General features: G+C 39.7%; 1 protein-coding gene across 1 annotated transcript; it reads right to left on the bottom strand.

Annotated features, from left to right (window-relative positions):
• Window positions 1-9,100: 9,100 nt before the first annotated feature.
• Window positions 9,101-10,233, bottom strand: GPR25 (G protein-coupled receptor 25). Its single transcript, XM_060771540.2, has one exon. The coding sequence runs from the start codon at window positions 10,231-10,233 to the stop codon at window positions 9,151-9,153; it is 1,083 nt and encodes a 360-aa protein (XP_060627523.2). The 3' UTR covers window positions 9,101-9,150.
• Between the last annotated feature and the right edge of the window lie 3,137 nt (window positions 10,234-13,370).

Raw genomic sequence — 13,370 nt, 5'->3', positions numbered from 1 at the left:
GTTTTCTGAAAAACAAGCAGTTAGAAACTATGTGTGTCTTTTCTCAGTACAACTACTAGCAAAGGAAGTTTTACCTGATAAAGATAGATCAGGTTTGTAGACTGCAACCTTAGGGAAATCCAATATATGCTTAAAAACTGCATGGCAAGGTAAGATGATCTTTTTCAGCTTAATGAAAGTCAGAGCTGAGCAAAGGACAAGAAGCAATTGTGAAGTCCTTCAGGTCTCAAGTTCTTCAAATCAGTCAGCTTCAGCCTGCAATCCTATACCTGGGAATAAAGCCCAATGACCTCAGTCAGACTTATTCAAACTAGGCATTTTAGGACTGCACTGTATGTTAGCTTTATAGGCTTTAGTCCTTTTGATCACAGTGAGAATTATTTCTTGTTAGCACAACTAGGGCTGGACTGGTATTCTACAATCCTGTTCCTAATTTCTATTTCTTGACCAATTATCTATTTTTTTATACCAGGCTTTAATGTTTACTTTATATGTGTGGGTTTTCTGGGATTTTATGTTAGTATTATGTGTTTTATGTAGGCATTGAATGTTTGCCATTGTTATGCTGGAATCCTCCCTGAGTCCCCTTGGGGAGATAGGGTGGAATACAAATAAAGTTTTATATTATTATTATTATTATTATTATTATTATTATTATTATTATTATTACCACTTTGCCCAAGGAAAAGTTCTAAAGAAATCAAGAGGTTGCAACTTTTGTGACATTTTGCTGGTTCTAAAGAGGAGTATTGCACAGTTGTGTATTGCCCAATGAATTGACTGATATGGCTACTTTAGTTATGTATGTATGTGTTTGGAATGGTACCTTGAATTCAGTGGGGTTTAAGTCTGCATGTTTTTATTTACTAAATAAGTTTATATCACACTTTTCTCAATGAGACAAATTCACTTTATTTTCTCAACAAACCTATCAGGTAGAAGAAAGTAACTGGTTGAGAGCACAGATAAATATTAAATTGCCAATAACCATACAGCGTCTCTCCCTTTCACAAATCCAGGCTGTTAGGTTGAAATGACAAGGAGCAATTCCTTTGATCAGTTGCAAATCAACACATGCAATTAATAAAAAGAATTATGCATAACAATCCCATGTTAGTCAGGGATCATTCTGCATATTTCTTACTATTAATTGCATCTAATTCTTTGCAACTGATCATTAGGCTTATGCACAGATCTGTTTTCCTTCGGTACCTTCTGTACTTTCAGGAGCACGTAACAGCAAGGGCCCTCTTTATACAAAAAGCCATCTGCAACAAAAACAAGCAAAAACCAATCTCGGCTCCTCCTCTGCTTTTTGGCACTACAGTTTAATATTTTTTTATTAATCCCAGTAGTGCAAACAAAAAGAAAAGCCTAATTTCCTGAAAATGACTACCAGTTAGTTACCTCTTCTCTAGAATAGAGAGCAGAAATAGCTGTACTGTGTGGTGTGGTGCAGGCCAAAGAGAGAAAGCATGTGCGCTTGCCTGCAGCATCTCTCCTCTAAAGTAAAAAAGCTTTAACTGCCTGCAACACCTCTCCTCTAGAGTAGACAGCTTTAAGAAGCCTCCTTTAAATGCCTAGGAAAAAAATGCATAGTGTGGTGCAGGCCTGAGAGTGAAAGCACACAGGTCTGCCTGCAGTATCTCTCCCCTAGAGTAGAAACAGGTAAGAAACCTCCTTAAAGCATGCATGCCTGCCTGCAGCGCCTCTTCAGTCTCCTCTTAACACCTCCTTAAAGAACATACACCTGCTTGTAGTGCTACTCATCTAGAGTAGAAACAGATAAGCCCCTTTAAAATGCACACACCTGCCTGCAGCACCTCTTCAGTTTCCTGTAGAGTAAACAGCTTTAAAACGTCCTTAAAGTGTGTGCAAGTACCTGCAGTGCCTCTCTAGTCTCTTCTAGAGTAGAAACTGCTTAAATATCTGAAATGATGGGAAGAGGGGCCTGGGAAGCCCTCCCCCCCCCCCCCCATAATGGGCTGGATAGAAAACAAATCTTTCTATACCGCACAGCGAAAACAGATATCCACCCTCCTGATTTCAGGAGACTCTGTAAAATGGATCGAGGCCCCACTGAAATTCAGGACCCCAGAACGGATCACGGTTTACCTAGAATGCACAAGCCTACTGATCATAGTAATTGTCTCTAATTTCAATCTAACAGGCTGCTGTGAGAAGGGGAGGAGAATTATTATTATTATTATTATTATTATTATTATTTATACTCTGCTTTATCTCTCCCGAAGGGACTCAAAGCGGCTTTGAGTATACTGTTATTGGCAATTTAAAATTGCTCTGTGTTTCATCACATTCATCTAATATAAGAAATACTGGAAGAATTTCAACTCAAATCATAACCTTTGCTGCTGTTTTAGAAATGAGAAATGGCAAAATCACATGCCCAATGAACCCATCCTCATATAAAATAAGTATAAAATAATGATTTTTTTTAAAAAAATGTTGAGGGATTGAAGTTGATCCCTGTCACAGAAACATTTTTGTTGGTTCCCAGAGTTAGCAGACTTCTGCCAGTTCATGATTCATAAAACTTCAACTGAAAATTACTCCAGTTTTTCTCTGACATTTTGACATTAGATGCTATCTGCCCTAGAGGAAGAATGTGAATAATAAATTATATTTGGTGAAGGGAGAGCAGACTCATCAGGAACATTCTCCATGGTTTAAGGCAAATTAAAAGGTGCAGGCACACTTCATGACAGCTTCCACTGGGATGCCTGAGAAAGCAAAAATATATATATATATAATAATGTAGGCAGCTGTGTTGATTCCCTATCAATAAACCATTTTAGCAGCCCTGTCTCTTATGCCAATGCATCTTTTATAAAACCAAAGTATTTTAATTGCTCATTCAAATTCAAACCAAACACTTTGTAAAGCAAGAATAGCTAATGACAATATAAATTGTTGTGAAAGCTCTCTGTGAGGACTGTAGCAAATATCAGAGTAAAGAGGGTGGCAGCTGATATCATTTTTCCTGTTAATCAATATATCTGGCATTTGGGTTTTATGAGTTCTGGTTCCAACTCTGAGCAATCCCCAAAGAAGTCCATATCATATTCCCACAGGTGTTTTCTCAATATATATAGCAAGCTCTCAGTGTAGTTTATTTAGTGTCAAAAGCATGGCATACATAAGAATAAAAACTGATAAAAATAGAAGACACACAAGTGGCTAAATATTTTTTTGATCAAAACCGGGCAACAAGGACTGCATTGTCTGTGGCTTTAAACAGTTCTTTCTCTGTAGATGAAGCAGGGCATTGGTGACAAGCATACAGGTGCAGAGTTGTTCTGCTCCACAGTCTCACTAGGTGGCGGATTCTTTTTAGGTAGTGCCAAAGTAGTCTTTTGATCTACGAACTCCACGTCTGAGTCTGTTCAGGGTCTTTCAGGTTGCCCATTCTTGGTTTGCTCCTGTGGGGGACCATCCAACTGGGATTTCCTGGTTTAACTGCCCAAAGGGATTCTCTTGCTGTTGCTGGGGGAACATTAAGAGGAGTGGTGGTTCCCATGAAGCTTTTCCTTGATTTGACTCTAGTGGGAGGAGGCTGATAGCCATTCAGTGGGTGGCTTTCACAATGTTCAATCTTACTTCTCTCAGTTAGCAGCAACTTCCCTTCAGTGTAGTTAACTTTACATTTCATTTTGGAAAGATGTCCTTAAAATCTAGCCAAATTACAGCCAATATAGAATGGAAAAGGAGCGTGCATTGAAATTTTAACTTGTAAAGGATTATTATTATTATTATTATTATTATTATTATTATTTATTTTGTTGCCTGCCTCTTCTAAAGGCTCAAGGTAGGGCACAACACTGTTATAACACATCACCATAAAATACATACAATGTGATGCTTATATTAAAACACATTACTATAAAATACATATATTAAAATGCATGCTACAAAGATTAAAATAGGATAAAATGTAAAAATATGCCAAAAGCTCAGTTAAAAATATAGACATATCTCAGTTAACAAAATCTCTAATTATGAAGTTTCTTTTTAGCAATGTTTTTATAGTCACCAATGTAAAAGACTGACCAGGCTGCTTAATGTTGAATATATGAAATTGTTAGGTATTGATAAAAGGTTTACTGAAGCACATTAAAATTCTCTTCTTTTTGATAATTCGGGAAACCACCCATATTCTTTCCACATTATTTTTGCCTCTTGTATCACATTTCTTGTTAAAGAAGTAATGCTCAGAAACACATCTACTTTGTTAACTGGGGTATGTGTGTGTTTATGTGTGAGAATGTGTGCCTCTGATTTGCCTGTTGATTTGTTGTGACCCCATGGATTTTTCTAGGCAAGGAACTGAGCAAGGTGGTTTTGCAAGCTCTTTCCTGGCTGACTCTAGTTTGCTTGAAAGATTAGAGAGGATCTGGGACACCTATATATTTAAGCAATTAAGTAATCTATAAACTTATTAAAATGCATTTAAAAAGAATATTTTAAAAATCAACACATTTGAAAAAGATAGTTGCATGATGGTCATCTTTTAAAAAACTGAGTTGTGAGTTCTGTGGTTTTTCATTCTGTACTCTGCTGTCTCGGTGTGTTTGAAGTTTGCATTTTAGAGATGAATTCACTCATACTTCTCATCATTGCTGCAGCATTTTTTTGCAAAAAGTTCTGTTTTCAAAAAGTAAGTTGTGGTAGTGGTAGAGGTTTGCAATGCTTCATTGCCTATTGTGATAATTGAAAAATACAGAAACTGGAGGATACAGGAACCAAATTCATGTTTACCTGTTTCAGTGTTTTCTCACTCTTGCTGTAACTGCTGGTTTTCAAGAAGAATGGCAGGAAAGGCCTTTTGGGCTTGTAACAGGCATGTAGCCGGGGGGGGGGGGGCTTGAGGGGCTTCAGCCCCCCCCCCCCCCTGAAATTCCCATGGTGGTTCGCAAAATGGTCTTACTGGTGCATTATTTAAACTGTTATGTTTATTCATATCATGATCTGATCACCATACTCAATATATCCAATATGCATGGGGGTATTGGGGTAATGATACAAAAGGTTTGCTAAGCTAGACCCTCTTTCACTCAGACTCAGCCCCCCCCCCCCGAAACTCAGCCTCCCCAACCCCCCTGAAAAAATTTTAGTTCCCCCCCCCCCCCAAAAAAAAAAAACCGAAATCCTGGCTACGGGCCTGGCTTGTAACTTATGTTGTGTGGTGGAGACTCCTTCTTTGGAGGCTTTTAAATAGAGGCTGGATGGCCATCTGTTGAGGGTGCTTTGAATGTGATTTTTCTGCTTCTTGACAGGGGGCTGGACTGGTCTCCTCCAACTCTATTATTCTAACTTATTTAAGTGTGAATGCAGTGAGGCTTTGCCACTTTGGCAATGAGAAACAGGCGCATATGAGCCTCAAGTGCAGGTCTCAGGGGTTGTTATTGGCTTCCTTTCAAGTAACTTCTCTAGTAACTTCTCCCAAGTAATAGGCTGGTGGCTCCATACTCTCAAGCTACCCCTTGGTCTCCCAGCTTTCTATTTCTTCAAACTTGTTGTCAAGGAAATGGCCCAGGGTACAACTACAATGTAGAATTAATGCAGTTTGACACTATTTTCACTACCATGGCTATGGAATCATGGAAGTCGTAGTTTTACAGTTTTGGCCTCACCTGCCAAATAACATTGGTGCCTCATGAATCTACAATCCCCAGCATCTAAAAAGTGGCTGTATGATGGGAATGTGAAGACAGCCACATGCAGGGAACCTATAGGGTAGCCCAAATATATATAGTCAAATAATCACTGTAGCTATTATTAACTGTTAAAGTGTGTGTGTAGATGGATGGATGGATGGATGGATGGATGGATGGATAGATAGATAGATAGATAGATAGATAGATAGATAGATGATAGCTAGATATTATTTGAAGGCTAAGTAATGACATAATTTTTTTATCATTTTTGTTTTGTATAGGCATTGAATGTTTGCCTGCTGTATTGGAAGCCACTTTGAGTCCCTGCAGGGTTAAGATGAATATATGTGGGGTTAGGTAAATGACCCCTAAAATGTCCAGAATTATAACTTATTATTGTTCCATACATGTTTTTGGATGCCTTGCATTTCCTTTGACTGCATGGCTGCTTGCATCCTTCTAACATTTTTTCTTAGTGATCTGTCTCCCTTTCTTTCTGATCAGAAGCCATTGATGCTTGTTAAAGCAACTTGGTTTTGTTGATGTGAGTTTTCCAGGCTGTAAGGCCATGTTCCAGGAGCATTCTCTCCTGATGTTTTGCCCACATCTATGGCAAGCATCCAACCATGAAAGCCTTCGACAGCAACTTGATTTTGTGGTTGCAATCTTGCAATGCTCTTTCTCCTGCACTATTCACCATTTCGGTGATGGCTTCCTAACCTTCATACAGGATAGGAGCCAAATTGTTTTGCAGGTGTGCTATGCGATTCATTTTGAAACTGTTTTTCTCTTTATCCTCACATTTAAAAAATGTTTTGACTTCCAAATCTAACTGATATCTGCCCTGGCATCTCTAAATGGCATTATTACAACTCTGGCAATTTCTCAAGGAAGAGATCAGATGGTGATAAATCAGGTTGCACTAGAATTTTCTGTTCTATTATAGTAAATGATCAAAACAAAATAAAAATGCAATTTTTTAAAAAATTGCATGGACTTTTGTGAAGTAGAAGCCTCCAATGAAGTGACTTCTAGTCTTATAAATGTCTATGAAGTGCAGAATGACCAGAATATATATGAGGAAGAAAGGCAAATAAGGTGAAAAATGTAAGAGATAGGCATATTTCATATTAACATGTTGAAGAAAAGGTGTTTTGAACTTCAGAATTGGCAGAAATGGCTGAAGAACTAGTTCTTTTTTCAAAGGAATATCTGCCTTTTATTGGTAAAAGTCTTAAAGAACACTTTCTTTAGTTCATCGTCGGTCCCATTTGTATACAGAGCTATACAGACAGGTAGAAAGTGCAAAGAAATATGTACAGGATAAAAATGGTATCAAACATGGCAAGAAAGAATGGGAAATATCTACAAAATATGTGTCTGTAATGTGCATCAAACTTGCAGTTGTTCGCTCAAAGTTCCATAATGATCAGGTGTTAATATGAGTTTCTATTATGCTCATCATATTCTATTTGTCTTCTGTGAAACAGGCGACTCTGAGGTCTGTAGCTTTGTCTCCAGGGAAATTAAAATGTTTACCAGATAGACGTAGTGATGTTTTTGATCTTTTGTTTATGATACTGTTGCTGAACTTCTTAGCAAACTGCTAAGGTACTAAGCACTGGATTTTTAAAATGTTGTTATATGCCTTTGAATTGACTCTGACTTACGGCAATCATCGCTTGGAAAGATTTATTAAGGTTCACCAAAACCTAGGTGAGACTGGAAATCAAAGTCCCGCTTTTAACAGATTGCATTTCATAATTAGTCAGCACGGGTAGTAGACATAGCATTTCTTTTTCACACATAGCTTGGGGTTTTTTAAACAGACAATGTAATCAGTTTTTAAAAAGCAATGATTTCATTTTTTCTGTCACAAAATAGCATTGATCATTCTTTTTAAAAAAATTTCCCGATGTCAGGAGTGACTTGAGAAACTGCAAGTCGCTTTTGATGTGAGAAAATTGGCCGCCTGCAAGGACATTGCCCAGGGGGATGCCCAGATGTTTTACCATCCTGTTGGAGGCTTCTCTCATGTCCCTGCATGAGAAGCTGGAGCTGACAGATGGGAGCTCACCCCGCTCCCTGGATTCGAACCACTAACCTTTCATTCAGCAGTCCTGCCAGCATAAGGGTTTAACCCACTGCATCATCCACTGCTCCATTATTTTAAATAACAATGTGGTAGACTCTAACTTGGAGTGTGTGTGTGTAATTTGATTCCATTTTAACTGTTATGGCTGCATCTTACAGACTTTGGCAAATTACTTGGGTATATGGGCTCAGAGGCACTTTTAGGGGTATTCCATGTCCACCCTCCCAAAGAGCTAATTTTGCATCTGTCTCTCATTGATGGGTGTCAAGATTCTAAAATAAATGAAGTATATCTTGCTCAAGTCAAAAATTTCCCTATGCCTTTCTAGAAGAACAGAGACAACCAGACTGCTATGTTGTGAGTTAATTGATGGATATAAGGCTGACATGGGCAAACTTCAGCCCTCTAAGTGTTTTGGACTTCAACTCCCACAATTCCTGGCCTCAGGCCCTTAAGTGGCTGAGGGTGAAAACGAAGGGGCCTGAGGCAAGGAATTGTGGGAGTTGAAGTCCAAAACACCTGGAGGGCTCAAGTTTGCCCATGCCTGATATAGGGTCATTAATGAGTCAATTGCCAATTTAAATTTGAAAATGTGAAATATCTGGAAGAGTAGGTCCCACATATTGAGTTATTTGCTATTACCACGTTTAAAAAGATTTACACACACACAGTGTTAGATTTACATTTTTAATTAAAATTAAGAAAGCATATTGCGAGAAACCTAGATACAAAGGAAATTGTCAAGAATTTTTGAATAATGTCACAACAGAAGAACAATTTTAGTTCTATATTCATCTTTAATTAAGCATGCTTGTCTTAATGCGTTTTAAAAATCTGGTCTAGAATTATAAGGTAATTTATTTTTCTTTCATGCTAAATATTTTCAATGAGCAATCAAGATCTATTCATCAATTTTGTAAAAACGATACAAACATTCAAAAATGTGGTGGTGAGAACATATGTAATTGAAAGTAAAAGCAAAATAATTCACATTTCAGCTGCAGATACACTTGTACATGTCTCTCCTATTCAGTCCCAGCATATCTCAATTTTAGCAAGCAGAAATAGCTTTATAATGATGGGTATATGTTAAATTTCTATTCTTATAATGCAATAGAAATGGGGTCAAATTATATAAGTGGGGAGTTGATTTCATTCATACACATTAGAAATAATGATAAAAATAAATTCTTTTCCTATTGTAATTTACAACTGATAGTCAAAATATATCAATTTCCACCCACATTTACAGACCATCTCCTTACCCTCTTTTTCATAATCAACATAACTCAGAAACCCTGTGGTTATTCTCAGCAGTCCAAGCCAAAAACGTGCCAAATCTTGGAGGCTTTTGCAAACCTACACATCTTTTACTGTGTTTCATATCTGAACAGACGTGGCGGGTGGGAGCTTTTTCCTGCTGCCAAACAAAACACTTGATTCTGTAGATGAAAAGGACATGCTGGAGGCTTGCATATTTCCCTTTGCTTTCCAAAATCCAGGGAAATACATCAGGACCTGCTGTCGAAAGTGCTGATCCATAAAGACATAGATGACAGGGTTGATACAGCTGTTTACGAAAGCCAGGCAAGCGGTGATGGTGAGTCCCCCGAAGAGAGTTCTCAGGGCCTGGCAAGAGAGATCAATGTTCTGAGCCATAGTGAAGATTATCTTGAAGGTGTTGAAAGGCAGCCAAGAACAGACAAATGCCCCAATGATGGTAAAGATGATTTTAAGGGCATTGTTTCTTCTTTTGCCTAGTCTGGCATGGCTCTGAAGTTTGGAGAAGATAGAGCAATAGCAGAACAAGATGACTCCCAACGGCAACAGGAAGGTTAAGCTGAGCATGACCACACTGAAGGTGGCAGGGGGGTCACCCTGGCATGAATATTTGCTATCTCCCTTGAAGGCCAGATTTCTGTAGACCAGTGATGGTATTCCTAGAAGTAGTGAGATTGCCCAGATGCAGCCACAGCTCGTGATGGCATTCTTCCTGGTTCCAATGGACCTGGCATCCCAACGCTTGGTCATCACAAGGAAGCGTTCCACGCTCATGCCTGTCAGGAACAAGATACTTGAGCAGCGGTTGACAGAGATGGTATAGCTGCTCAGCTTGCATAGTCCTTCACTAAAGAGCCAGCCATCAAGAGCTGCTGACAAACCCCAGAAAGGCAAAGTAAATACAAAGACCAGGTCAGCTATGGCCAGATTGAGAACGAAGGTATCCACAAGCCTTTTGCTACCTTGTTTTCGTGCCATCAGTAGGATCACAAATAGGTTCCCAAAGAAACCGATGAAAAAACTCAGGAAATAGAGAATGGGGATAAAGATGTAAGCAAATGGTAGTTCCAGGTGGCAGATATTCATAGAATCCAATCCATCATATTCAGTTGGGTATTCTTCAAAGTTGCTACTCCAGTTTTCTGTCATTGCTGATGTAGTTGACAATTGAGCAGCTTCCATCTCTTAACAAGGATTCACTGAAGAGTCTTCAGCAATATTGTTGCAAGAGGACACCAAGGCACATTCAATCTATAACAGGTGGGTGTTGTCTAAAGAGTGGTTTTCTTGTTTTTCTAGTGGTAACTTCCTCTTGCTTTTCATGAAGAGGTAGAGGTTTGTTTCAGTCAAGCAATAACAACTTGAAAGCTTGACATCAACCCAATTTTGGAAATCCTTTAAGATTGCAGAAACTGGGTATCAGGATGCTTATGTTTGAAGAGTGTGTACATTTATGATCATGGTGGAACCTTCTATGATGGTCGCAGCAGGATATTTGCAATCCAGTGATGATTACTTGTTTCACTGCAGATTTTATGAAATCAGAAAATAAATATCACTGTCCTTAAAGCATGCATCAAAGAAAATGTTGGACTTTTCACACAGTGCTTATCAAGAGTTGCTTCTCAAGTGGAATGGCTTACTTGCAGAATGATATTCATTTGAACCCTGACAACCTTTAAGCCAGGGGTGTCAAACTCATATTCTACCAAGCGCCACATCAGCCTTATGTTTGCTTTCAAAGAGCTGTTGAATCCATGGATGGAAAATCTGTTGATACAGAGGGCCAAAAATAATTCTTTACATAGTGGTTGGTGCTCTTTACTTTTCATCCATTGTGGGTCCCCAGATGTTATTGAATGACAATTCCCATCATTTTTGATTATCTGTCATGGTCTAGGGATTGTAAGAATTGCAACTCAACAGTACTTGTGGCTCAGAAGAATGGTTACAAGACAATTTAAAGTAAGATATACTATCCAGAAGTCTTGTATCTAAATTCAAATCCTATTATCCTGACTAAACAGAACAAATTGCTGCTTTCCATCAGCTATAGTCATGATGACTAATGATGAGGAATACAAGAGTTTTAGTCCAGCATCTAGAGGACCAGATTCAGCCCTTGGATCTTGAATCTGGTACATGTACAGGGTTAGTCAAAATGAATAGGCCAATAAGAAAATTAATTGTACCCGAATGTATGTTTACTGTAACCAAACCACAGCTACGTAGCGACAGATAAACTATCAAAGTTTTTTTTGAGCAACACACATGTACGTTAATGCCGCTAGGCATCGCTAGGAGTCGCTGTTTTCAAAATGGCGGAATCAGGCAAAGAGAAGGCGTTTTGTGTGATGACATTTGCTAAAACAATGTCAGTAATTACGGTCCAGCGAGAATTTCGAGCCAAGTATGGCAAGGAACCACCTCATCGACATTCCAGGTGGGTAAAGCAATTTGAGGAGACGGGCTGCTTATGCAAGGGTAAAACCACAGGACGACCGTGTGTCTCCGAAGACACAGTGGAATCCATTTATGCATCCTTTCAACGAAGTCCCCAGAAGTCGACAAATCGTGTTTCCATGGAATTGAACGTTCCGCAAAAAACTGTGTGGCGCGTGTTACGCAAACGTTTGCAGTTCAAGCCATATAAATTGCAAATGGTGCAGGCTTTGAAAAAAGGTGACTATTCGAAACGACACGATTTTTGCGAATCAATGTAGCGAAGACTAGAGGAGGAAGGCTTTGCCAACAGACTGGTCTTCAGTGACGAGGCAACGTTTCACCTGTGCGGGAAGGTCAATAGGCATAATCTCCGCTTTTGGGGATCTGAAAATCCTCATGCCGTATTGGAACATGTAAGGGATTCGCCGAAGGTAAACGTTTTCTGTGCAATAACCAACCGTCACGTGTTTGGCCCATTCTTTTTTGCGGAGAAAACCGTAACAGGCATAGTGTACGCTGACATGTTGTCTGAATGGTTGATGCCACAGTTAGAAGAGAAAGTGCCCAATTTCGTATTCCAACAGGACGGTGCCCCTCCGCATTGGCACAACAGTATACGCGAGTACCTCAACGAACACCTTCCCAGACGTTGGATTGGCCGTGCTGGAGTGACTGATCTTCCATTCCTCCTGTGGCCCCCCAGGTCCCCCGACCTCACACCATGCGACTTTTCTCTCTGGGGGTATGTGAAAGACACTGTGTTCCGACCTCCATTACCGCTGACCTTGGACGACTTAAAACAGCGCATATGTGCTGCATTCGATGCCATTACGTCGGATGTGCTGCAACGGATGTGGAATTAACTGGACTATCGCTTGGACGTCTGCCGTGTCACACGGGGCGCCCATATCAAACATCTCTGAAGGTGAGACAAAACTTTGATAATTTATCTGTCGATACGTAGCTGTAGTTTGGTTACAATAAACATACATTCGTCTAAAATTAATTTTCTTATTGGCCTATTCATTTTGACTAACCCTGTATTTTAAGCTCTACAATCACCGGGGGGGGGGGGGGATCAATTCTTAAACAAGATCCTTTCCTCCTAAATTTTATACATTTCTGCTAAATGCTGCATTATGGCCATTGTGATCCATGCCTTAGTTATATCTAGAATGGATTACTGCAATGCACTCTACGTGGGGCTGCCTCTGAAGATGGCTTGGAAATTGCAGTTGGTGCAAAGATCGGCAGCCAGGATACTAACTGGGGCTATCTATAGGGAGACACCTTGCCCCTACTGAAGCAGCTCCACTGGCTGCCAATAAGTTTCTGGTCCCAATTCAATGTGCAGGTTATTAGCTACAATGCTCTACACCAGGGGTCCTCAGACTTTTTAAACTTTTTAAACAGAAGGCTAGGCCACAGTCCCTCAAACTGTTGGAGGGCGGGATTATAATTGGAAAAAAACATGAATGAATTCCTATGCACACTGCACATACCTTATTTGTAGTGCAAAAACCACTTAAAAACAATACAATAATTAAAATGAAGAACAAATACCAATTTATTAGTATTTCAATGGGAAGTGTGGGCCTGCTTTTGGCTGATGAGATAGAATTGTTGTTGTGTGCTTTCAAGTTGTTTCAGACTTAGGTTGACCCTGAGTGAGGGCCGGGTAAATAACCTTGGAGGGCCGCATCCGGGCCCCGAGCCTTAGTTTGAGGACCCCTGACAGTTCGGGTCTAGCCTATCTTTGTGATCGCATCTCCCCCTATGAACCGGTGTTGGCTCTAAGATCTTCCAGGGAAGCCGTCCTCTCGGTCCCACCTCCATATCAAGTGCAGTTAGCGGGGATGAGGGAGAGGGCCCAA

Source organism: Anolis sagrei, chromosome 4 (genome assembly GCF_037176765.1).
Source record: "Anolis sagrei isolate rAnoSag1 chromosome 4, rAnoSag1.mat, whole genome shotgun sequence".
Taxonomy (NCBI): domain Eukaryota; kingdom Metazoa; phylum Chordata; class Lepidosauria; order Squamata; family Dactyloidae; genus Anolis; species Anolis sagrei.
This window is presented reverse-complemented; position numbering and strand designations above follow the sequence as displayed.

Bases quoted from the DNA above. Each gene is read 5' to 3' on its own strand.
- GPR25 (XM_060771540.2), bottom strand. From the start codon at position 10,233: ATGGAAGCTGCTCAATTGTCAACTACATCAGCAATGACAGAAAACTGG.